Genomic DNA, 26,814 nt, shown 5'->3' with positions numbered 1-26,814 from the left:
GAAAACTTCTAGTAGTAGTAGTTTGTTTTACTCAAATTAATAATAAACTTTTATTAGTATTTTAAAAGTTCTTTTTTTTTTTTACTAACTAGATATATCTACGTACAAAATTTAAACGTGTATCAGTCAATACTAGTTGACAGAAAAGATCCGAAGGGAAATGTGCATTGAAATTTGAAAGTGATTGTTAATCAGATTTTCTTACTTCATTGTTTCAAATTAGTTGAAAATATTGATTAAATTTTACTTACTTTACGAGTTATTAATTGTTTGTTAAAATATAAATCACTTAAACTTTCGCAAATGGTATGCTTAAAACAATAATACATGGATAATTCTCATTTCATTTTAAAGTCAATAATGTTAACCTACAAATAAAACTATCCCTCTATTTCATATTAAGTGAGTTTTGGACTTTTTATTTTATTTTTGTTCAAAGTTCAAATAGATGTTTAAATTTTTTTCCACTTTTGCCCTTACCTCTAATGAAGTTTTATAGTTTCTAGGAGATAAATTACATAATTTACAAAATTAAATTATTATTTCATGAAGGATAATAATAAAAAATTTAATTCAAATTTGTAGAGGAGAGAGGCGAGAGAGGGGGGGAAAGAGTGGGAGAAAGGTGAATTGTATATGTATATTGGTTAGATAGTTGTATATTATACATATGTATTTGTATATATGGCAAGAGAGATTGAGAGAGGGAGGAGAGAGGTGAGAGAGATTAGGATAGGGAGGAGAAAGGCGAGCTAGAGAGGGCAAGGAGTGGGAGAGAGGTGAATTGTATATGTATATAGGTTAAATAATTGTATCTTATACATATGTATTTGTATATTTTGGCGAATTATACATATACAAACATGACTAATTATATAAATTCAAAGTCAGCCCATGTAATTAATATATAATGTTAGTCTTGAGTGGTAATTATAGCAAACTATAACTATGATAAGTAATTAATTAGTATAAGTTTGCTTTGTTGCATAATTTTCCCTAACAAATAAGTAGTCTTTTAGCTGATTTTGAATGTGAATTTTAAGGGGCAACTTTCACATATAGCAAACAAAAAATTCATATTTGTATGCTATAGCAAACTTTGCATAATTGCGCTCCATAGCAAACATAAAACTGTATAATTCGCTGACCTATTTCGCTGCAATTGTATAATTCGCTATCCTATTTCACTGCAATTGTATAATGCACAATTGTATAATTCACTGCCTATTTCGCTGCAGTATTAAGTGTATAGCAAGAAGATATATGTTTTTCTCTCGCTTCATACAAAAACAGAAACACAATATATACACTTCTGTTGTATAAAGCTAGAGAAATTGTATTTCACTCCAATTGTATAATTCGCAATTGTATAATTCGTTGACCTTTTTCTCTGCAATATTTGAAGTAAAATGTTTGTAAATTGTATAATTAAGTGTATAACACGAAGATATATACTTTTTCATGTGTATATACAATTTTCTCTCGTTTTATACAAAACAGAAACAGAATTATACACTTCTGTGTATAAAGCGAGAGAGGCGAGCGAGAATGGAGAGTGGCGAGCGAGATTTCTGGGAGAGAGACGCTGGCAAATTTTAGCTAACGTTTGCTGCGGAGCACAATTAAATCAAACCCTAGCTATTCCATTTATTTTAGGTTATTAGTTTGCTATTATATACAATTTTCCCAATTTTAAGTGAGGATAATGTAAAGGCCCATTTTAAAAAGAATATAGGATCATCTGGCCCATTACCTACACAATGGTGTTTTGTGTCCGATTAAAGCCCATTTAAAGCACCACAAATACAAGCAACATGCACGATACATTTACTTTCTTCATCTATAAGGATGTAGAATTATTTTAAAAGAAAAATTCAAAAATAGCTATAGTATGGAACGTAATTTTGAAATGTAGCTATTATTTACATATTTATGAAACATAGTTATAGTTAATGACTTCATGTTATATCATGCTAAGTAGTTATTCAAGAGGATATCAGTTGTATTACGCAAAATAGTTGTTCAGGAGGATATCAGTTGTATAAACGAAAGAGTTATATTTAGGTGGCGGTATCTACTGTATCATTTGAAAATGCGCGAAAGAATTGTACGCAATATATACTTTATCTACACATTGTATTAGTTAAAAATGCGTGAAAGAATTGTAGCAATACATATTTGGGAAGTAAAATTTTAGAATAATGCGTAAAATCACATTCTTGGAACTAACAAGAGACATGATAAATAATTGTTTTGGTGATAATAGCTAAAACAAATATTAAACATATATACATAAACAAGAATACTATATATGTATATATATATATATCAAATAAAATACAAAAAGAAAAGTCTCAATTACAAAATTTAAAGTGAGGTATTTACTCTAATTTCAATGGATGAAATTACCCTAAGACCTATAAATAGGTTGTTCAATGCTTGATATTTCATTTAATTAAAATGTACCCGAGTAAAGGTGGAGTTAAGTGGAGGTTCGTAGATTCGAACAAACCTAGTAGTTTTTCCATTGACTCTGTATTTATACTATAAAATTAAGTAATAACTTGTGAATTCTTAACAAAACTGATTGACAAGTCAATGCTAAAGACGAGAAAAAAATTTTAGAACCCAAAACTTCTAATATTCACTCGTTCTCTAACACAAATTCATCCAACTCAAACCATCTTTTGTAGGAAAATGCTATTAAACGGAAAAGAAACGAAAAACTAGCTACTCATAGGAAATAAAATGTTAATAGTACTTTCTAAAATAATTTATATATTCTATCCTTTCAATTTATATGACTCGTTTTTCTTTTTAATTCATAAAAAAATAATAGATTTATACAAATCCAGAATTAGCAAGCCAATTTAGACCAATAGCATGTTGTAACATACTGTGTAAATGCATCTCCAAAGTAATTTATCAAAGGTTGAAAGGGGTAATACGAACTATTGTGGCAGAAAACCAATCTGCATTTGTTCAGGGAAGATCAATGCTACATAATGTGTTACTTTGTCATGACATCCTCATACATTATAATAAACAGACTATACCTAGATGTTTAATGAAAATTTACCTAAGAAAGGCCTATGACATGGTGTTGGGAATTTGTGGAGGAGGCACTAATGGGGTATGGGTTTCCAACTTGTGTAACTTCTCCTATGTTCACAGTAAAAATTAATGGAGAAGGGCATGGTTAAAAAAGGGGACTCAAACAAGGCGATCTCATATCTCCTCTACTTTTTGTGCTTGTCATGGAGTATTTGTCAAGAACATTGAAGTGTATGGGAGAATTGTCCGAGTTTCAATATCATCCTATGTGCAAGAAGCTCAAACTCACACACTTGATATTTGCGGATGACCTTATGATTTTTTGTAAAGGCAACATTAATTTTGTATCTAGAGTAATGGAGGCACTAACATATTTTAATGATGTCACAAGCTTGCAAGCTAACATGGATAAGTCCAATTTGTTCCTGGCAGGAGTAGACGACTAGACCAAAGATCAACTGGAGAGGAAGATCGGGTTCGTCTTAGGTACCCTTCCTATAAGATATCTAGGCTTACCTTTGTCTTTTAAGAGTTGGAGTAAGATGGAGTGTCAACAATTGATAAACAAGATTACATCTAAGATCAGTAGTGCTAATTCGAAGCAATTGTTCTATGCAGGTAGACTTCAAATAATTAATGTTGTACTTTTCTCAATACATAGCTTTTGGAGTTCCGTATTCATATTACCTCAAAGTATATTAAAGAATGTGAATAAAAGATGTAGAGATTATTTGTGGGGAAGTGCTGAGGAAGCAAGAAAAGTGCCATTAGTTTCATGGGAACATGTCTGCATTCCTAAAAAGTTTGGTGGCTTGAACGTCAAGACAGTAAGTTGAAGAATATGGCCTCTGTTGGTAGACTCCTGTGGCAACTTGCTGTGAAGGAAGATGTGTTATGGATCAAGTGGGTATATGGAGTATATATGAAAAACAATGATAACATATGAATACATACTCCACCATTGGACTCAAGTTGGTACTGGAAGAAGGTTAATGCCTTGAAAGTAGTGATATAGATTTGGCATTCATCTGGTGCTTACTTGCTCACTTGTGAGGGAAAGTACTCACTCACACAAAGCTATAGTACACTATCGGGGCAACATGCTAGACTTAGAGTGGCTGACTTAATATAGATTAGATCTTGCTCAACTTAAGCATAGATTCATATTGAGTCTGGCTGTGCAAGATAGATTACTAACCACGGAGAGACTCAAGAGATTAAATATTTCAGTGGAAGATGACACATGTTGTTTGTGTGAGGCATCAGTAGAGGAGACCCATATTCACTTGTTCTCTACTTGTGAATGGATAGTAAGAGTTCAAACTGAAATGTAACATTGGCCTGGAACACTTATTGTTGTTGAAACAGTCAAACATATTCTAAATAGACTCAGAAGGAAGAATTGAAAACAGTTTCACAAAGAACTTATTGTTGCATTGTGCGGAGCAATGATATACCAGGTTTGGAGAGCAAGGAATTGAAAATTGTTTAAAGGCATAACTATACATGACACAAATTAAGAAGGAATTTGTAGATAGACTTGAGATAATTAAACGGTCTAGAAAGGTGAATAAATATAATTGGTTCTATACGAGGCTTAACTCTCTTAATACCTTTCTTATAGGGTGATTAGGGGATTGCGTGCTCTTTAGGTGTATTTGATTTTTGTTTGTTAATGATAATTTACATTGATTATCAAAAAAAATAAAAAAAATTCAACTTTAAAGTGCCTATTTTATCTTTAGTAAAATGATATCAAATTTAATTTGTTTTATATCATAAGTTATTTTTTTTTAAAACTGTTCAAATTATATGATATAAATTGAGAGGAAAGGAGTAAAATGTTATGATATTAAGAATAGACTATTTTCTCCCTTATTTGGGGTTGAGATGAAAAACCAGAGAGTGTAAGCTATTGGAGAAAGGATGAATGGTGGCTTTTGCTGAATCCAAAAGGGGAAAAAAACATAGACGCTCAACTGTAATAACTGTCAGATCACAAACTCAATTTCCCCACTCCGTAGGAACCAAGGATTTTCCTTGCAAGATTGATCGGGTCGGATCCGGATCAGATCCGTATGTCTAAGGATCTGAGTATGGAGATACTGCAAGAATCTGGGTGGGAAGAACTACGCAAAGAGGCTCGCAAGATCGAAGGTGATCTTGATGTTAAGCTCTCTTCTTATGCAAAGCTTGGTGCTAGGGTCACACAAGGAGGTAAAAAGTTCAATTTTTGCTAAATCGCTTATACCCAATTGCATTTCAACTTCAATTCGTAATATGACAGGAATATATGTGTCTATTATTCATTGTGTCAAAATGTTGATGGGTTTTGGTTTAGAAAGTGTGGAGATCCTATCTTGATTCATTATATCTATGTGTTTATGGTTTGGTACACAAGGGGCTACATTGTTATTTTGATTGCAAATTTTGGGATGAAGTCTTAGTGGGTTTCATGTTGAAAGTGATGAAGTTTTTATCTTGACCTAACAACAACATATCTAGTGAAATCCCAGGGGTCTCGGGAGGGTAGGGTGACCTCAGACCTTACCACTGCTTCATGGAGGTATAGAGGCTGTTTTGGTTAGGAGAGTGTACAGTTTCTACCTTGGTTTATTATATCAACTTGTTAGTGGGTTTTGGTCCAGAGTGTAAAGCTTCTATCTTGATTGAATGATCAATGCCATGCTCCTTTTTGTTTGTGTGTATTTTTTTGAGGAAGACTATGATACTTTGTTTCTATGTTGATTCGTTGTATCATACTTTGTTTATTGTTCAATGTTGTTGTCTATGAGTTGGTCTGGATCATTTAGGAGATCTTCCTTCTTGCATGTTCAATTCTGTTGGTTGAAGTTTAATTTATGGCTAAATGAGTGTTTTTTTTGAGACAAGAAGTTTCTGCTGCAGCTTTGGCTAATTGAGGGAAGTAAATAACCACCTTAGATATTTTTTGAAATGCAAAGTAACACTTATTATTGAATGTAGTGCTAAGTATGTACTTTCATGTTACAATGAAGGTGGTTTCGGAATAGGTCCTTCATGCATGTAAGGAATCCATAAAAGTCCAGTATAGCATCTAATCTATCTTCTGTTACACCTAAATTATACGTTTTATAAATAATGAACTTAAAAAGTGATGAAGATAAAAAAAGCTTTCCTCAAGACATCTGCAGGTCCTTTTTATCCATCTGTCCAAAATTTAAAGCGGAATGTTTATCCACATCTGTCATTTGTCTATATTCTGTCCATTCGAACTAGTAATTGTACCTTTGAAGTTCCCTTGCATCACCCAAACTCTCCAAATAAACTGAGAACATATACCAGATATCCCATATGAACCAATGCTGGAGTTGTCTGCCCGATTTGCTATAGTTCTGTACTCTTCCTTTGGAGATCATCATGTGTGGGACAGGCCTCATTGAGTGCTATCCATCCAAATCCAGCCAGTTTTTGGAACATTAGTTTTCAATTTCAGCTTCCAAGGCCTCATTGGCACCTTCTTTTGGTGCTTTCCTTGATTTAACTGTGAAAATTCTGTCATTCTTTACCCATCCACTTCAGAAAATCTCACTTGTTCATTACCAATACCAGGCCATTCATTCAGTAATAGGTAAGCTAAAGTTAAGATTCCAGTTGCTGCTGTTGGAGCAGTCAGTTATGCTTGCATTAGTTGGTGTTGACCTGATTGGTCCTTACGAGGTTGGCTTTCCAGTCATTTGTCCTGACTCCTGCCACATCCTTGTTTTCCTCCTATTTACCTCCTGGGTTTTTACGTGTTCTTTAAATGCAGTTGGCTTCATTCTCTGCTTCCAAACTGCTTATCTGCAGGGTGTTGTTAAACTCTCGGTGCATCATCGATTGTCCATTTTACATTGCCAACTTACCTTTTTGACTTTTTCCATAGTTCCTTCTTTTCAATATAAAATTCCCTAAAACCGTTTGAACACAAGGTTTTTATTGTGAAACCTTTAAGTTCTCTACCAAATACCCGTTCATTTAAGTTTTAAGGGAAAATGGCCTGATATACCCCTAAATTACTGGAAATTGTTACCAAGAAATAATTCAAACTTATAGCGTTTTGAAATCATGTAATTTTCTGCCACTAGCTGAGTTAACAGTATGATACTACCAAATCTAATGCCAAAAGATAATTACTATAAATTGTAATCGCATAAATTATTACTCTAGTTACTGATCAGGGCACATCATTAGTCTAATTATGTTACAGACCAGGGGTAAACTTCAGTGGATATTTGTTAGTTGCTTGTCTTTGTCCATGAAGACGTAAGGGTCAACACTACTGATTACCCATCTAAGCTTTAAATTGGCTGTCATGGGTTTGTTTGGGTTTTTAGCTTCACCTAACAAACAAAGCAAATATGGCCTGTTTCTGATTTTGGAACTTGTTGAACAACTTGGCTTATGGTGTGGTTTCTGATTCTTGTTTTTATCAATTCAGGTTATGTAGAAGCTGGTTCCCCAACTTTAGGATCCAGCAGGTCGTGGAAGTCCACGGAAATGGAGATTCAATCATTACTTGAGAAGCTACTGGATGTAAATGATTCTATGAGTAGATGTGCGGCATCTGCAGCATCTACCACTTCTGTTACTCAGAAACTCGCAAGGCACAGGGACATACTTCATGAATTTACCCAGGTTACTAACCATGTGATAGTATGTTAAATATAGTCACTGATACACCATAAATGATTTTACATGGTAACAATTTTAACTTTCTGAAGTGGGAAAAAGAAAATATATAATCTGCAGCTATGGTGACATCTCTCCTGCCTTGTTGATATCCAACTAGTATGAATTCTGTTTGTCCGACTACTCATTTGCAGTTTCTAAAAGTAACTGCACTGCTCTTGTTGCTTATGCTAATTCTGTAGACTGCAATCCCCTTTTGGAACTAGCAACATGTGTTTGTAATGGAACATTTGAAATAACAGACGAACTAGAATAAATATTTCATCCATTTCCCTGACCTGGCTGCAGATTTAACTGGTACCCATGTCATCTGAGTTAATTTACTTAAACTCTTAGAAATCCTGATGTGTTTAGCAAGCAACATTTCTGATAGTTATCAGACTAGCTATCCCGTTCCATACTTGTTAAAAGGATCGATTGGCGAGGGTTTGCTAATTGATTAAGTATCAGTTTCTTTGTGGGAATAATTGGAACTAACTGTGGCTGAACTCTTTAATCAGATAAACTCTATTATTGTGATTTAGCATATAAAGAAAAGAGTACTTAACACTACAACAAAAACAACTTTTAGCGGCAATACATATTGACATTTATAAAGAGTGCTTAAGTCTTTACTAGCTTTAGTTAAGTGTCATTAGAACCAATGTCGCTAAAGGCTTTAGGGACATATACAAAGAGTGTTAATTGCCGCTAAAAATATATATTTAGCGACAATTAAGAATTAATTGCCACTTATGATCATTTTTTATGTAGTGTAAGTAGAGCCCAAGGAAAGTCAGATATCCTCAAAATTGAACTATCAAAGTTTTGGTTATAACAAGAATGTTGAACCGCTATCATTCAGAGTGCATGCTATGTTGGAGTTGTTTGAATTGCTTGTTGGCTATGCCAGTCACTGTTTTTATGACTGACACATCATCTTATCTTCAGGAATTTAGGCGTATTAAGGGAAATATAAGCTCAATGAGGGAACATGCTGAACTTCTTAGTTCTGTGAGAGATGATATCAGTGAGTATAAGGTAAGAAAGCTTCATTGTCATTTTAGATGCTATAGTTTCAATTGCCTCTCAAGCTATTATTTGTATCGATTCAGGCATCAGGAAGTATGTCGCCCAAAATGCATATACTGAGGGAGAGAGCTGCTATACATGGAAGCATATCTCATGTAAGATTAAGTGCTCTCTTTAGTTTTTACAGACATCATTTTCTTTGTACTGAGTTTGCTCTCTTTCATCCTCTATGATGATCTTGGTATGGAGTATTCTAGTGATAACTAAACCTCAAAGACATCCTTCCAAACAGTGTTTTCAAAGGTGAAATGCGAAAACAAGTCCTGAAGTCTATTAGACTCTTAAGTGCAAAAAAATTGTGTGCTTTAATGAAGAAATTCACAATTGACAACAATAACAACCAACCCAGTGTAATCTCACAAGTGGGGTCTGGGGAGGGTTGAGTACGCAGACCTTACACCCCTACCTTTGAGAAGGTAGAGAGGCTGTTTCTGAATTAACTATAGACCGTAACAAACATTACATAGTCAAACGGATTGGAATAATTATAATCAAATGAAATATTTGTTGCTTAGTGTTGACACTACACTTGGACAATGAGACACACCTTAACGCTTCGGTTCCTGCATCGCCAGTGAAGTGAGGTGAAGCGCAAAACCTATCTTGAAGCTAACTTCTGGGTGCATCTCAAGCTCGATAATAATTCTGTAATTCATGGCCCTTAACACATAATCCTACCTTGTGAAATGTAGATAGGAGCTCCAATCAAATGATAAATTCTCAAGTAGCAGAAAAGATGGTGGGCAGGTTGACACTTTTAGTATTACGTAATAATCTACTTGAACGTGCGATTAAGCTTGCCAAGAAGAACTCGTTCGATATTCATACTCTAAAAGTGTAAAAATTGACCTTTAAACCCAAAATGTCATAAAAATTAGAACACGAAGAAAAGTTCTTCCAATATTTATACACTAAAAGTGCAAAAATTTGACTTTTGAATCCAAACTTTCATATAAATTGGAACAGGAGGAGTATATTTCATGAGTTAATTGAAGTCGCAACAATCAACCTCACTAGTTCAAAACTCCAAATTGCATACATTGTCATTTAAAGTGAGAAAAGAAATACAAAACCTCACAACAAAACCTCACTAAACAATAGTGATTTATTCAAGCATTGGTAATGTCAATCAATTGAACAAACACACACATGAATGTGTACAAATGAAGACAACAACATGCCTTTCTTAAAAGGAAAAAACAACAACAGTTTGTAGGGCACAAACTGATCAATTCTTGATATCATCTTCAGATAGAGCATCAGGGGCTTCATGAGCAGTGAAACAAACCTTGCACATCCCTGCACATAACAGTACCCACAGCAACAACCGTATCGTCAACCTCTCCACGGATATCCATTACGTCCTCCTCCCCGTCCACCAGATTTTCTGCTACTTTGTCTTAACACCGTTGTTTAGTCGACATATCTGAATGTGGAAATGATGATTTAACTTGGATTTCTTCCCTTCTCTATTAGTTTTAGTTCTATAAGTTTCACTTTGTGTTTCTGTCTCGAGTCAATTTTCTTTCTTGGTGAGCTTGATGCATGATCTCTTTGCTCTTTCTTCTTCATTTTACCATGGAAATACTACATGAATATCAAAGAAGAAAGTTCAGCTTAGCTCTGTTGCTGGCCTTGATACGGGCCGAACAGCCAATTTGGCTTTATTGCTGATGTAGATTTAGCAGGACAGTTTTATTTTGAAGTTCTACTTCAATGTTTTTTAAGTAATATTTTATTATGACTTTCTTCTCTTTTTGAAGATTGGTAATGTTATATTCTTCAGCGTTAAGGACATGCTGGAGACCTCCAAAAAGTTTCAGGTCCAAAGAAATGAAAAACAGAGAATTTACAAAGAACTTAACAAATCAACCAACTGTTTTACATCCTCTAGACTATTTTCTTTACACCTAAAGTAAAAGGATGCTATTATGACTATGCTTTTGATGGGTGAAACTAAAGAATGTTTTTTATAATAAAAACACGTTTTAAGCTGGATTGTTAGTGCACAACCTAAAAGTTTGAGGAACATGCAGCAAAATGAAAGGTACTTAAGTGTGTTTTTCTACGAGTTCTATTGCAGCCTGAAACCAGCAAGCTAGTAAATGAGTGATAAATTAAAGATGAAGCTACTTTTCATAATATCTGAGAGAGAATTAGGAATCACTCATCCTTTTTTTTTCTTGTTCAAATTCTAAAAGTTACGATAGTGAACTAGAGTTCCTATCTTTTTAAAAGGAAAAAAAAGGAAGATTGTGAAGTAGAGGTCCAAGCACTGTTGGCTTTGGCTACTATTTAGAATATGTTACTGATTTTTGCTTTTGATATTTATTGTTTTATAATCTGGTCAAAGATTTTTTCTTTGATCATGGGTCCCCAAGAAGAGTGCTGAGCGGTCAAGACATAGGGGCAACAATTTAGAAATTCCTGGTTCAAATCGCAGCTACAACACTCAAGTGTTATCTCAGCTGTTCCAACCTTGTTGGGTAGGTTTATCTAGCAACACCTGTGCTTATGGTCTTCAGTAGGCTGCCTGGTACATTAGTTGAAGTGCCAATTAGTAGCAATGACCTGATCGCCACCAGCATAAAAGAAAAGTTTATTAATCATGGAATGAGCTTGTCAGCTTTACTTGGTAGGAGTTGCCGAGTTGTCACTTGAGAGCCAGCAGATAGTCTTGTGGTCTTGGAGTTAAATATTCAGGATTGGCATTAGATGGAGCCAATCAATCTAATCACATGAGAGAACTGGTCATTGGTGGGTTCAAGGTTAGATTCCGTTCTAAGTTCACCTATATGCTCTTTCAGCATAACTACTGATTCCTGAATTTACCAGTAGTATATTTTATTTCTAGTATGCAACAAACAAAAGCAATTATATGGTAATGTAAGGCCCAGTTGACACTATTATTGACATGGCCTGGTATGATACCCTTTCCCTCTTTTCTTTTCTGTTACTGGATATAATTAGGTGACAAGAATAATGTTCTCACTGTCTCTTCGTGGTGTTTGCTCTTGTGTTGCATATTGTAGAATGTAGCATGGCTGCAGTTAGGGTCTATATCAATGTATGTATTCAAGCAAACTATGCAACTTATTCTTTTATAAGAGAGAATCTTATACTCACTGGATATGTCGGTCATTATAGCATTTACTGTATTATGGATGAGCTAGTAACTAAAATTTGGATACATCAGAACACTATCTGGATGCAGATGAGATTGTGATAGCCAATCTGCAACATACATTAATTAGGTTGCTGTTATAGGAATTCCAAATCATTTCCCCTCTACAGTTGCTCCTTGTCATTTATATCTGCTCTTCCATGATTCTTTAAGAGCATTCCTTGAATCTAGAACTATGCCAATCCTCATAAAACTGCTTGATCATATTGGTTGACAACTATCATGACATGACTGAATGTAAAACAAAAGCTATGACATTCTATTTGAAGCTTGAACTTCAGTACCCAAATACTGCTTCTCAACCGTGTTGATCCTATTGTCCAGATTGATGACGTGATTAACCAAGCTCAAACAACTAGGGCTGCCTTGGGTTCACAAAGAGCTTTATTTGGTGATGTTCAAGGAAAAGTGAAACAACTGGGCGACAAGTTTCCTGTCATCCGTGGGCTAATTGGTACTACTATTTTTGGGACCATTTCGGCTACCAAATTGTATTGGTTAAAAGTATCTCTTGCTGACATCAATACTGATCCATGCAGGCTCAATTAGAAGGAAGAAATCAAGGGATACACTCATTCTATCAGCAGTCATTGCAGCTTGCACTTTGTTTCTTATAATCTATTGGCTCTCGAAGTAATAGGTATATCTGTTGATACAAGAAAATTCAGAAGATCATGATTTTGAAGGAATTTTGCGCTTCTACTCACTGCCATTTCCCTGATAAGTGAAAATCTTGAGTTCATTACTATATAGCTTTTCTGTTTACTTCTGACTTTCTTTTAAGAAATATTACTCAGTGTTCCGTGGAATATTCCACCGGAGAGAACAAATATGAGTTATAGCTTTACTTAGCTTGCTGTGTCTGTACCAAAAGACATTAAGAAACATCCACCAAGTGAGTAGGATAGAAGATTAGAAGGCTTGTTGCTCTACCAAGATTATGATACAAATCCTGCTTACCTTTGTAGCAAATCATTATATTAGCTGAAGCAAGAATAATACCAATTCAGATACTGGGTGTTGTATAGGACTATTCGTCTTAGGTTTGTTTCAGTTATGGTTGAGGTTAAATAACTTTGTTACAATGATTGAATTTTGGTGCCAAAGTGATCTATTACAATTCCAACTGGATCCATTTCCATATGGCAGTGGACTATATATATGCATTAGATGCACTGACCAAAACTCATGTTTTTCATGATGATTTAGTCCTTGCCTGAAAATGGATGGATCATAATTGAAACTGATATGGCATCAAGGGGCAATGGATCGGGAAAATACTTAACTGCACCTGGTGTTTATAAAGAGTCGCTAGTTAAATTGAGAAGGTATAAAGGCTATATGCAAGATATATAATTGGTTTGACGTAAATACTGGGTGTCTGTAACCATGAACAGGTTGTAGTTTGTAACTCAAAATTTTACGTGAGTTTCAAATGTAACACATGATTTTATGCCCAACAACATTGAAATTGAACGTAAATTTCTTGAGGCAAGAACTGGAATGGGTAAGAATTTTTCCGTCTTTAATTAGAGTTCTCGTGTAATACCTTTTAAAACGGAGATTTTTTTCGAATATGTGGAAACCTCTAATTAGTTAACAAGTGGACTTCCGGATGATTAACTTTTTAAAATTATAAATATTTACTACTTTATACTAACACCACTGCTATTATACTTGTCAGTTTATGATATATGATGGAGAATCGTACTCTTTGTGATTTTCTGAGATAATAACTATAGTATTTAGTTGAAATCAACACACGATAAAATAATCAAACACAAAAAGTTTTCAGTGAAGAATTTATTACTTGACGATTGAAATTTTTCTAAAAAAAAAACATTTTTTGGAACCAAAGTATTGAATTAGTAGTGGTGTGGGGTAGTAGTTGATGAGATTGCCTCGTCATATGCAGTGAAAATAGCAAAGAGACAATAATAACACATAGAAAGAAAGCCAAAGCGCTGCACACTGGACAGTCTTTATATCATCAAAGTACATAGACATTTTTCTTACTACTACAATTTTAGCAAAACATAAAAGTATGGCCAATTAGTCATTGCCAAAACACTAACATATAAAAAGGTTTAGCTTGGCCCCCTACCCCTTCTTTATTAGTACAACAATACAATGTTGTCTTGGCCTCCAATTAATTCTAACTAGCTACACACTACTCTATGCATTCATGCTTCCTTTTTTTTTTTTTTTTGCTGCCACAAATTAAAGAGAGTGCCATCTATATATGTATAGCCTTATACCTACTCAATTTTTATTTTCGTTCGTACTTTTTTTTTTTTTTTAAAAAAAAAAGATGCTAAAAGAATGGGTGGGTGTTTTATTAGATTCCAAAACATTTAAGCAGTCTTTGGCAGGTTATTAAATAAGCTTTATTGGTTTCCTTGTTTGTTTTCACACACTTGGAGGCCTCTTTAATTTCTGATACCATATTGTATACTTTCAAAACAAAAATTTTGAAATTGGTACACTTTTTTTACCAATAGATTGTAGGCTGCGCTCTATGAATGTACTATGACGTTGGTTTTGTTTCAAGTATAGAATGTGCTTATCCCCATGAAGAAACTAGAAAAGTTTAACAACAAAATATAAAGCGAAAAGTAAAGTGACACATTAAGATTTAATCGAAATAAGGGTAAATATATGACTTTAAAAATGATAAGTAGGTTGAAAAAGTATAACGAAAGACAAGTATATAAAACAAGCAGCAGAAGCATCACAAGTAGTGCAACTTTAATCAACTTTCTATGGAGCATGAGGCTGACATTAAAAAATAACTGTAGAATATAGTAACTTGATTAACTTTCAACTTTAACATAAGAAAAAGTCAACCATTCTAACTAGTATTTCAATTACTGTAAAATAGTAGAATCTTTTTACCTCAAACCCTATGCTACTTCTAGAGTTGCTCTTCACCCCCAGCTCCAATAACATGGCCTAATTAGTACAACTTAATTAATCATTAATTAGTTGACTTTGCTAGATAAAGATCAATTCTTGTTTCAAAATTGAAGCTTGTTTAGTAATGTGCAACATTGCATAAGAACTATATACTAGTAATTGGTATCATACATATAATATCCTAAAGGATTTAAATAGTGGAATTTATAACTTCCTAATATCTCCAACTTTTCTAGGTGTTCATTTCTAATTAAATGGTCACTGAAGTATTGTAAATTTTCTATTCGATTAGTAATGTATACCACTTTATTATATGTTTAAGTAAATGCTGAAAATGTCTAAAATTACAAGATCAACGTTTAATTCGTTTTTGATAATTTAAATTCATATAGCTACAGTAGCCTTTTTGTAGTATATGTTTATTCTATACATATACTTCAAAAATTTGGAGTGACTATAGAATTAAAGCATATTCTCTTGTCCAATCAAATTATTGTGTTCAGTGATCCACAGAATCTATCATTGTGTGAGAAAAAAACACATGAAGTGTAACGTTGATAAGGAACATTCAATTTAAAATAAAATAATGATACAATTGGCGATATATTGATACAGCGATAATTGCGAAATCAGAATTTTTACGATAAATACTATCAAAAATCACATGATTTCAAGCTTATAACATAATTTTTCGACAAACAAAATTCTAGATCGGGGGTGGACCACAAATATTTTGTAACGGAGAGTCTGAACAAGTTAACCTTAAAGGGCAATTTTTGGGATGACAAGACTAATTTAATTTCTGTTTACAATGTCATGATGAAAATATGATGGATAAATGTGATAGTTCTCCAGCCATCTTTTTCAGCAAACATATCCTTTTTAATTATTTTTTTTTGTGGTTTGGCAACATCATGACCTAGTTAGTTTCTTCCAATAATAATGCAAGAAATTAATATTTTTTAAAGCTAAGAATAATATTTAAAAAGTAGGGCTGTATAATTTTATATTGGAAAAATTGTAAAGAGGGATTAGGGTGAGGACAAAGAGGTGCATGCATAAATAAGGATCAAAGATTTCTGTCTTTCTGCTTCACTGACAGCTATGTATCTCTGTATTTCTGCCTGTATGAGTGTGCGAGAAACAGCCTGAACTGTCAAATCATTCTCTCACCAAAGTTTCGTATTTTGAATTGTCAACTAATATGACGTATAATTTTATTTACGATCATTTCATCTAAAAGTTTCGTTAAATTCTCATAACCTATGATTCTAATAATTTAAAAATCGGGATAAAACTGACTTAGGTCAGAACCAAAATTGATATCAAACCGAAGTATTGTATGATCATCTTTTGTAAAAATTTAATTTATCAGATAATACACTTTTATTATATTTTCAATAGTTCAATATAGCTTTTTATATATGTAAATTGTATATTTTTATAAGTTGATAATTTTATTTGTAAATTTATATCGAGTATTAGTTAGTTTGACCAAAATATTTCAAAATCAAATTGAGTAAATAGTCACCTTCTTTTTACGCCCTTCTCAAACACCACACTTGTAGTAGAGAGTTGTCATTTTGCGTTGTTCAATTGTTTTTCGTTATTTGAAAATTTAAATTATTTATATTTCATTCCATTAGTTAAAATGTTAGTATTTATTTTTTTCCACTTCACGTATTATCTTAATTAAAAAGAGAAAAATGTAAACATAAAAATAAAAACAAATTACGTGTAGAGGATTTGATTGATCGGGTAGAATTATTTATTTATTTTTTAAAATAACATCGACTTTTTTTAGGAAGGAGTGGGAGGTCTAAAAAAATAAAAGGTCATGGGATTTTTTGGGCATAGACGGAATCAAAGTTAGGAGTTTGACAATTCTAAATCAATTTTATTTGAGAGTTCACATGTTAATATACATATAGAGTATTTATTTGATTTTCTTATACAAATATAAGGTCTACAAAAAAAATTAGTAAATTCGAACCCATGAACTCTCACCTATACTTCGCCTATGCTTCGAGGGTTGTTGGGGGGGGGGGGTAGGGGGAGGTGATGGAGTGGAATGAGAAAAATATTTTAACATTTTTTAAAAAAAATATTAATACTTAATCTTTGGCTTTCAACTAAATAGTTTTAAAAATATTAATACTTAATCTATGGCTTTCAACTAAATAGTTTATTTAATTTTTGTGAAGGAAGAATATTTTGGTCATGTTAATTGTCATGTGACAAAAAAATTTCACAAATAAAAGAGAATGTATCACACATATCACAATACTCATGACACACTAAATTGTGTTTCTCAAATTAATAGTAATAAGTTAGACATAAATCTCACACCCTATTAAATATAATTTTTGAAAAGGAGATAATTTATGTGTTTTTCACGCTAATTAGGTCATTCATTATTATTTATTCATATCCTTATCACTTCCCGACTAATTAAGAAATTGGAAATCATTTTATTATAATATACATGAATCCAATTTTCATTTTATTCCGATGATGGTAAGGGCATGTTTGGGATTATTATTAATAATTGCTGGCCTATTTATGGCCCTGCTTGGTATAGCATGTTCTAGCTGCATGGCTTATATATGTGCTTATACCTAGATAGCTGGAACCACCTTCTTGACCTAACAACATATTCCTATATCTATTCACCTCTAGTCTATGTTTTGTGCTACTCCTAATTACATATATATTTATTTTATTGGACTCTATCAGTATTTAATTGAAATTAACAAAGAGTGAAATTAATTAAAATCATGCTAAACATGATAATATATAGAGAATATTACATGAACTAAAAGTAGGGGTATCATAGTGTATCAAATGATCCAAAGGGTATTTTGTCACTTCCAAATATTACACAACTGGACTTTGAAAGTGGTCCAACACTAACTAGGTAACAAAGATTAAAACTTTAGCAGTATAATATTTGACTTTTGTTAAATGTAAACCGTACGAATTGTTATCTATATAATGTATAAAAATAAAAATAAAAATCAGAGTGGGGTCACGCAGAATTTACCTCCATCGATATTTTACTATGCCTCTTCCTGAATATTTACCTTAGTTGACTTGTATCGTATGTACAAACTAGGGAGAAAAACTCATGCTATGTACTAGCCTAATATGTGTTTACAAATTTTATAATTCTTAAGTGACTTTTATTCAAATTGAATTACTTTTAAGAAAAATTGAATTACTTTCAAAATATTTGACGTTTTAAGAAAAAGACTATTTTTCCAATATCACGTAAAAGTAATAAACTAATCGTCCTTAATTTAAGAGTTTTCAATTTATGTATTTTTAGTTTGATTAAGTAATTTACTATTTTACCCTAAATATCTTTTCTGATCCCATAATTATCCTCTGTCGCTAGTTATATTTAATTTATCTATATTATGAGTACAAATTTAAATCGTTTCTTAATTTTTCTCTCAATGAAGATATATAAGAATTGTTGATTGCGTATTTCTTGAATATAGAATGATTTAACCTTGATCGCTATAAATGTTGGGCAGCTTTGTTCTTTGACAAATTAAAGGCAGTATTTGATTCCTCACAGCTTTATGAAATTTGTGGAGTTTATGGGATATTGAAATGTCGATCTCTCTATGAATACTCAAGAGTTATAGGATATTTGAATACCCAAGAGTTATGGAATATTTGAGATGCCGATTTGATGAAATATGTTACAGACGTGACTCGTGAGCTAGGATTTCGGTAGAGTAGTCTCCAAAAATTTGAATGAAAATTAAAACATCTTATAGAGTCTTACAAAATCTCAATGTGTAAAATGTAAAAGAACTTTTAAATTTAAGGGAAAAGGATCTGATATACCCCTCAACTTTGTCATTTAGAGCTGATATACCCCTCGTTATAAAAGTGGCTCATATATACCCCTACTAGTAAACAAATGGGTCGCATATACCCTTTTCTTCTAACGAAAATGAAAAAAATAATAATTTTAATCTAAATTTTTATTATTTTTTTCTAAAAAATATAATCCCATATGAGTAAATTTAATTCTCGTCAAACATATTTTTTTTGACTTTTTTTTGTTTCAATGACTAATTTATAATTATTATTTTGATAATCAAATTTATTTATGTTTCACTAATATTCTTGTAAAACTTATTGTAGATGACCAAATTTTTTCTTCGAATACGAAATTAAATTACAATACACACAAAAAAATAGTTTAAAGTTTTTTTTCTTTAAACTAAGGAATGAAAGAAAAAACAAAATAAGAATAAGAAACTCAAATAATTATAATGAAAGAAGTCAAACAATAATTAATGTATGAAAAAAATTAAAATATACCTTGAACTTTGATAGAAGAATCATATATACCCCTAAATAATTTTTTTAAAAAATTAGAAGTAACAAATATAAATTTAAAACTAATTTTTTAACTTTCGTTAAATGAAGGGTATATGTGAGCTATTTTGTAACGGCAGGGGTATATGTGAGCCATTTTGTAACGGCAGGGGTATATGTGAGTTGTTTGTATAACGGTAAGGGCATATATGAGCCACTTTTATAACGAGGGTATATCAGCTATAAATGACAAAGTTGAGGGGTATATCATACACTTTTCCCTAAATTTAATGTCTTTTTCTAACTCCCAGTAAAACCTACAATTTTTGCCACAACCAATGTCTTTCAAGTGAGAATTTTGTGGTAACTTACTTTCTGTGCAATAGCCCATGAATCGCACATAAAATATAAACCTCACAAAAAAAAGCCTCATACGACGAACTCATTCTCAAATAAAAAACGGAGGTTGAATCAGATTTCACCATCTCCCACATGGGAGACCCACATCCCAACCATTCAACCATGCCCTCTCGGGCAAATTTTTTGTAAATAGGTTTACAATATTGTTTAGTTAAGAGAAAATACTAATCCTATTATCAGTTCAAAAGATTCAATCAAAACATGTAATCCTATTATTTACAAATATTTGGAAGTGTTTTTTTTTTTTTAGCATTTAATACTTTTCAACTATTCTTAACCAGATAAATCAAACGAGAGTTGTATTGAACTTGGAATATCTAATTGCAAAAATAATTTTAAAAACAAATGACTTTAAACTTTTGATCCTCTTTTCATGAATAAAACTTCAAATTTAAGAAGTTTTGACTTTAAAGATTTTCCCCTAGAGATAAAATCAAGTTCATCAAAACTTTATTTAGAATGTTATTGGGTGTAATAACTTAGACCACAAAAATCAAAATGGTGATAGGCACCCGTTATTTAAGGCTTTATTAATCGAACACAAGTGTAGTTAATAAAATATATATATATATTATACTTAAGAATTGGTAGACTCAAAAATAAATGAAGATATGGGGGAAACAAGAAAAAACCAAAAGAAAAAAGGGTGTTACTATCTATCCTCTCATAACTATGAAAACTACAAGTGAATGAGGGAAAGCTAATCACCCCATGCAAACGTCCCTTTCTCACTCCTTTCCCCCACCTCTGCCGCCTCTGCTTCTCACACACCCCCCCTCCCAAAAAAAAACCCTACCTCCCATTGGGAATGCCAACCACACATTTTTTTTTTACTCAATACGTTTTATATTACTTGATTTATGTTTTTAATGTGTTCGTCGTTTAAAACGTATATTAGTGAACTAACTTTAATAATGATATTATAAAATTTTAAATTTGACTATGACTATTTCACAATGTTATTTAATACTCCAACAAATGGTATGAGAAAAAAGGTAATAAAACTTTTTTGCAAGTAAAATAAAATATTTATATTTAGTATTGGGACCACGATTAGAGTATAGTACATAAACCAAAATTAAAGTTACAACTTGTGTACTTAATTATCTTGTAAAATTCACCGGTCCGATTAATTTAAATACGGTCACATAAAATTCATATTAAAAAAAACGTTTTTTTTTTATCAAGAATGTCTTTAATCACTTATTTTTAAGATTTGGAGTTTTTGCTAGTTGTGGTGTTGGATGTTATTATTAAGAGGTTATTCAAGTTTGAGTCTGCGAAGAGTTTCATCACATTCCTTTTAAGGAAAAGGTAGTTTTTCTAATATGATTTGAGAAATTTTGGTCTAGTTTTTAAAGTTGAATATATGTTGAGTCAGATTTATTGTTTTACATGATATTATAATAGATTTTATTACAATTCTTACTTCAGATGTTGAGTCTCATAATAAATTATTCATACACTAGATGTTCAGTCTGAACGTAAAGAGATGTGTGAAGAGTCCCACGTCGATCTTAATTTATGATTTCTTTATATTATAACTTGAACAAACCTAACCTCTAAAACTAAATTTGAAAACTTGAGTGAGGCTCAATATTCATTATTTCATTATAGAGTTTACTATAAAGCCTCTTACATGATCTGATTGGACAGAACACTTCACGTCACGAATGTATAGGAGGTAAACAATGAAATAATAACATCTAAGAACGACTAGGACAGTACCAATTAAAAAACCAAACATACCTTGTAAAGCGATTATAAAATAATGCAATAAGCAAAATATAAAGAACTTGGTAATGACAGAACTAGAAAAATAAGAAATTACAAGAATAGTGTTAATATTATTAGGTACACGTGCGACCACCAAACCTACCTTGGAGGAAAGAGAGAGAACGCTCAATCATCCACTAACCTTCTATCCAGAGGCGGAGCTAGGTGGGGGTTCAAGGATTCGGATGAACCCGCTAGTTTTTTTATGGAAGGTATATTTGTATTAGAAAATTTAAAAAAATAACGTATTTTAATTTGTGAACCCCAAACAAATTTATTTAGAACCCCCAAACTCCTAATTTTGACTCCACATCTGCTTCTACCCTAATCTACAACCTCTGAACCTCCATATCTAAGGTCATGTCCTAGGTAAGCTACATCTCACACTTCTCTCTTATGCCCAAAACATCTCAATCTTGTGTTTTCTCATTTGTCGACCACGGAGAGCCACTCGGGTACCTAGTCTTGCTTAAAATTCATTCTCAATCTATGTTTACACACTCACCTTAGTATCCTCATCTGATCCCCAACTTTCAATTTCACTTTGCTCCACATAACATTAGTTAATCTTGATTCGACCAATCTGTTGAGAATATAACTAATTAACATTTCATAAACTTTTAAATAACATAATCACCCACTTGTTAACATGATATTAGACACATAATGTGAATAAAGAGAAAAAAAATTGTTTATCCATCAAGTGCCCCTATAGTGTTGTCACATTAGGTCGGTCTATCCCACACCCAAAAAAAGAAAGAAAAAAATAAAAAGTATATTATTAGGAAGGACCCGGAGAGTATCCAATATAAAAATGTGAGTTTTGATGAGTCAATGATCAATCAATCAATCAAATCAAGAAAGAGAGAAGTAGTCTCAAATCAGGAATTAGTAAGGAATCTTATCATGTCGTCTTCATCTGCTGCTTTTGCTCCGGACCACCACCTCCACCACCATCACCTCTCTCCTCCTTCAGGAGAACAACTGTGTTATGTCCAATGCAACTTTTGTGACACTGTTCTCGCGGTATCATATCATATCACTTTCTTCCCCTCTTTATACATACTTCTCTCTCTTATCGCGATATATATATATATATATATAATGAGAGGGGTTAAAACCCTATTTTCACCACTTTTACTTAATTTCTAGTTGCATTCTATGATAAAAATGGATATTTTGTTGTACAGGTGAGTGTTCCTTGCTCAAGTTTCTTCAAAAATGTGACAGTAAGATGTGGTCATTGCACCAATCTTCTCTCTGTCAACATTATTCTTCCAACTGCTGCTAATCAGCTTCATCTCCCACATTCTTTCTTTTCACCTCACAATCTTTTGGTATGTATGTTATTACTCTATATGTCACTTTTTTTTTCCAATTGTTTGTGTTAATCTTTTCTGTATCGTTCTAATTGGGAAATCTATTTTATTTTTCAGGATGAGATTCGGAATAATCCACCAAGTTTGTTGATGAATCAACAAATTAACCCAAATGAATCACTCATGCCTGTCCGAGGAGGAGTTGATGAAATTCCAAAGCCACCAGTCGCAAACAGACGTAAGATTAAAAAAATAAAAAATTAAATTAAATTTTGAACAGTAAAAAAAAAAAAATATATGCAGGTCTAACTAGCCTTTTCTAGAAAATAGGGTTTTCTTAGCAAATTAAGAAAGAATGTGAATTATTTCCTCAACAGTTTCTAAAGTTTTTATTTTTTTTTTACATAATGAATTTTCATATTTTGGGGAAGGAGACATCTTATTTCTTTTTTTTTGCCTACCTTCTTTCTCAAAAAATTTCTAAATATAAAGTACTTCCAAAAAAGCCAAATTTAGAAATTGCTACTTAAAACGTTTTTGCATTGTTCATCAACAGTTTCTGTTTTTATGTACTATATGTGTGCCTAACATGATGTTGATATTACTTATTTATCTTCACAGGAAAACCCTAAAATCTTTACTGCATAAGGGATAGTTTTAACATATGAACTTCTTCTCTCTTGGTTAAAAAACGTTCTTCTTTTAATCAGTGGTAGAGTCAGAATTTTTCATCTTGAAGTTTTAAATAACAAGAAGTAAACACACGGACTAGGCTAAACCGTTTAAATAATTTTAACCATACATAAATAGTGTAATTTTCCCTCCGCCCCTACTTTTAACAGTTTAAGTTTTAAATAAGATAGTCACACAACTGCATTAGGAAGAATGGTGAAAATACATGGTTAGTTTAAAGGGGTTCAGTTAAAACTGTCATTCGTCATCGAAAAGTTATATTGTGCATATAAGTTGCAGGTTCTATTGTTGAATCTCCTTGGCAAAGAGGTACTTTCAGAATACTGTGTAAAATTGTAGCTGAAAAGTTGCTTTAGGTGTTAGGTATTAATCTTTATAACATGTGGTAAACTTTTAGTATATAGTGTCAAACATAGTAATATTTACGAGTTATGACATGCTTTCTTTTTTAGTCCGTCTTAAAAAGAATGACATAGACATATCTAAACATACAGTATGAATTATTTTTGACCTTCCAAGTTTCAAATGTATGTTAAACTTGTGACTCGATCAGTCAAACTTGATCATATAAATTGAGACGTAGAAAATATTTTTTTTTATTGTATGTCATTCTTTGAGGGTTTAGGTGAAAAAAGAGAAATATAATGTCGTCCCCCGTAAAGTTAGATGGATTTGGATTTTGGTATGGCCAAAGAATCTAGATAGATAGATGTATGATTAGGTAATTATCATGAAATGATGTGATAGACACAAAAAGTAGTACACTCCATTCTATTTGGTCCCGAGGTGAGTAAAGCTAAATTTAACGCACTCTTTTCTTTGTCTCATTATCTTACAGCTCCGGAGAAGCGACAGAGAGTCCCATCTGCTTACAATCGATTCATCAAGTATGTTTTACCATATATTTTCAAACTAAAAAACATTCTTTCTTCATGAAATTCACTTTTTTTTTAAAAAAAAATTATCTTTAAACCAAAATGTCCTATACATAATACAAGATTTAAATATTCATGTTAGCATATTTTTTTATATAAGAAATGCCATTGAAAAAAACAATGCAGGGACGAGATCCAACGTATCAAAGCTGGAAATCCCGATATAAGTCACAGGGAGGCCTTCAGTGCTGCTGCAAAGAATGTAAGAAATAAATTATTTATTATTCAATATAAATTTAATATTAACACACAAAAAAAAAATATTCTTTAAATTTAGGCACTATATTATATATAAATACTCCCTCCGTCAGTCCTATTTTATATGAGATAATTTGACTTGACACAGATTTTAAGAAAGAAATGAAGATTTTCTAAACTTGTGATTTAAAATAAGGGATGGATACTTGTGTGGATATAAATCATTTCATTACGTGGAGAAATGTTTATTTCTTTCGAGATTTACTAAATAGATAAGTAAATCATATAAATTGAGACGGACGGAGAAGCCGTTGCAATGAATTTTCTTTTAACTAGGGTTTTGCTTGAGTAGGGTTTGGTTGATTTTTACAAACAAGTGTTTGAATTTAGTGTTTGTCTTGTTTTGTTGTGTTGTCAGTGGGCCCATTTTCCACACATTCATTTCGGACTTATGCCTGATCAACCCGTGAAGAAACCAAATGCATGTCAACAGGTACTCTACATATTTCTTTCAATGACCTAATTAATTAAAGTACAAACATCTCATTTATTTACGTACATACAAAATTATTTTTAAAAACTGTTAACCGTACGTTCTTTATTGTAGAGTTTTATCAAATCACTTCAAAAATAATCACATATAACAAGTTTATCACAATTGGGATCAGAGTAACTTTTATTAGTTTAAAAAAGAATAACTTAGTTAAAAGAATATTTAATCGTGTTGTTCTAAATTAAAGTTATGTCAAATATATCAAAATTTTCTTTAACCATGTGGTCTTAAAAATATATAATTTAAAAAGTTAATATGCTAGTGTTGCCAAAAGTGGAAAGGGAGCATTTTATTAAAAACAGACTAAAAAAAAAAGTAGCTCGTTCTTTTTTAAAGAAGTGAACTGTCATACATTCAATCTACTATGACGTGTTTAAATACATATATATTCGATTAATATCAAAGTTCTTTATATTGTCACGGTATACATCTATAAAACACTACTCCCTAAGTTCAACTTTTGAAACTTATGGTCGTAAATAAGTCATAAATATATTTGTGTGACTATGGAATTTCAGAACCTAAACAACTCAGTTGAGAGCTACGTGACTAGTTCAAGGGAAGGTCAACTAATGATTGATAGGCCATTTCCTCCCTATCCGTAAATCATCTAATTAAAAATAATAGGAGTATTACTTAATATAGAAATGTATTATTTTTTTCTTACTAAAAAGAAAAGTGTCATATGAATTCGGACATATATGGTTTTATTGGTTTTGATTATTTTGGTAAATGTGTAGGAAGGGGAGGATGTTCTGATGAAGGAAGGGTTTCTTGCTCCAGCAAACATTGGTGTATCTCCTTACTGATTAAGGAAGTCATGGAGTGTCTGTTCGAATCAATTGTCTTATCTATTTTATGATCTAATTAGTTTTATCTATAAAAAAAATTAGGGTTCATGTTGTATGTTGTCTTTGAAGAACACTCTCTAGGGTTTAATGTGTCTTTGAAGAAGACATTCTAACTATTTCAGGCTGCTTAGTTTCTAATAACGTTTGTACTAAGGAATGTATTCTGTTGAAACAGTGTTGTTTATTAATGTTAATAACTAAGCTCTCTGAAACCCCCAATATCTATACTGTTCCTACTGTATGCTGATAAATATTGTAAAGACCGTTAAATTAGGTCATTCCAAAAGCTAGCTCGAACGAAGGAGGATTATTACTCAAATCTAATAAAGAGTCCAAACATCTCATTAACATTCAGTGTGGGACTTTTGTCATCCTTCAGCATCTCCACGTCACATTTAATTTCAGGGGCCAACATTGGGATTGGGTGAGATGGGTCTGACTCTGATCCCTTTATTTATTTTTACTGTTTGGGTCTTAACTTTTGGTGTTGAAATCTTGTCTTGCATTATCTATCTATAAATTGTACTTTCATTAATTCATGTACTGTCAATTTCGTTACTGTGCCAATCGAGTCAAATCTATATATGTTGTTCGTTTGCATTCATTGACAAATGACAACCAAATCATGACCAACTACATTGTTAAAACTCTATCTAATATAGTACTATAATTAACCACAGCCCTCACATTTCATGTCCTGTTTAAATATTCTTTTTTTATGGAAAAAAAAAAACTGAATTAGCTACAAATTTCATTGTTAATTTGCTAGTGGCTACAGAAATATATGCTGTTAATT

The 26,814-nt window shown here is 32.2% G+C and overlaps 2 protein-coding genes across 2 annotated transcripts; both read left to right on the top strand.

The window, feature by feature from the left end:
• The first annotated feature begins 4,895 nt into the window (after positions 1 to 4,895).
• Positions 4,896 to 13,112, top strand: LOC107007862 (Golgi SNAP receptor complex member 1-2). The gene is made up of 6 exons (XM_015206677.2): positions 4,896 to 5,271; positions 7,514 to 7,710; positions 8,695 to 8,784; positions 8,859 to 8,930; positions 12,344 to 12,473; positions 12,559 to 13,112. Exons 1-6 carry the CDS (start codon positions 5,133 to 5,135, stop codon positions 12,654 to 12,656), a joined length of 726 nt encoding a protein of 241 aa, XP_015062163.1. The 5' UTR covers positions 4,896 to 5,132; the 3' UTR covers positions 12,657 to 13,112.
• Positions 13,113 to 22,193: 9,081 nt separating this feature from the next.
• On the top strand, positions 22,194 to 26,237 carry LOC107010109 (axial regulator YABBY 1). The gene is made up of 7 exons (XM_015209371.2): positions 22,194 to 22,495; positions 22,660 to 22,806; positions 22,906 to 23,026; positions 24,320 to 24,368; positions 24,543 to 24,618; positions 25,033 to 25,107; positions 25,908 to 26,237. The coding sequence occupies exons 1-7, from the start codon at positions 22,304 to 22,306 to the stop codon at positions 25,974 to 25,976; spliced, it is 729 nt and encodes a 242-aa protein (XP_015064857.1). The 5' UTR covers positions 22,194 to 22,303; the 3' UTR covers positions 25,977 to 26,237.
• The last annotated feature ends 577 nt before the right edge of the window (positions 26,238 to 26,814 follow it).

Source organism: Solanum pennellii, chromosome 1 (assembly GCF_001406875.1).
Source record: "Solanum pennellii chromosome 1, SPENNV200".
Lineage (NCBI taxonomy): Eukaryota > Viridiplantae > Streptophyta > Magnoliopsida > Solanales > Solanaceae > Solanum > Solanum pennellii.
Note: the sequence above shows the minus strand (reverse complement) of the source record. Positions and strands in the feature narration are given on the sequence as shown.

What these genes read in the sequence shown, in the direction of transcription:
- LOC107010109 (XM_015209371.2), top strand. Translation starts at nt 22,304, where the DNA reads ATGATCAATCAATCAATCAAATCAAGAAAGAGAGAAGTAGTCTCAAAT. An exon ending in TTTCACCTCACAATCTTTTG is followed by an intron (nt 22,807 to 22,905) that starts GTATGTATGTTA and finishes TTTATTTTTCAG; the next exon opens with GATGAGATTCGGAATAATCC. An exon ending in TCAGTGCTGCTGCAAAGAAT is followed by an intron (nt 24,619 to 25,032) that starts GTAAGAAATAAA and finishes TTGTGTTGTCAG; the next exon opens with TGGGCCCATTTTCCACACAT.
- LOC107007862 (XM_015206677.2), top strand. Translation starts at nt 5,133, where the DNA reads ATGTCTAAGGATCTGAGTATGGAGATACTGCAAGAATCTGGGTGGGAA. An exon ending in TACATGGAAGCATATCTCAT is followed by an intron (nt 8,931 to 12,343) that starts GTAAGATTAAGT and finishes CCTATTGTCCAG; the next exon opens with ATTGATGACGTGATTAACCA. An exon ending in TGTCATCCGTGGGCTAATTG is followed by an intron (nt 12,474 to 12,558) that starts GTACTACTATTT and finishes TGATCCATGCAG; the next exon opens with GCTCAATTAGAAGGAAGAAA.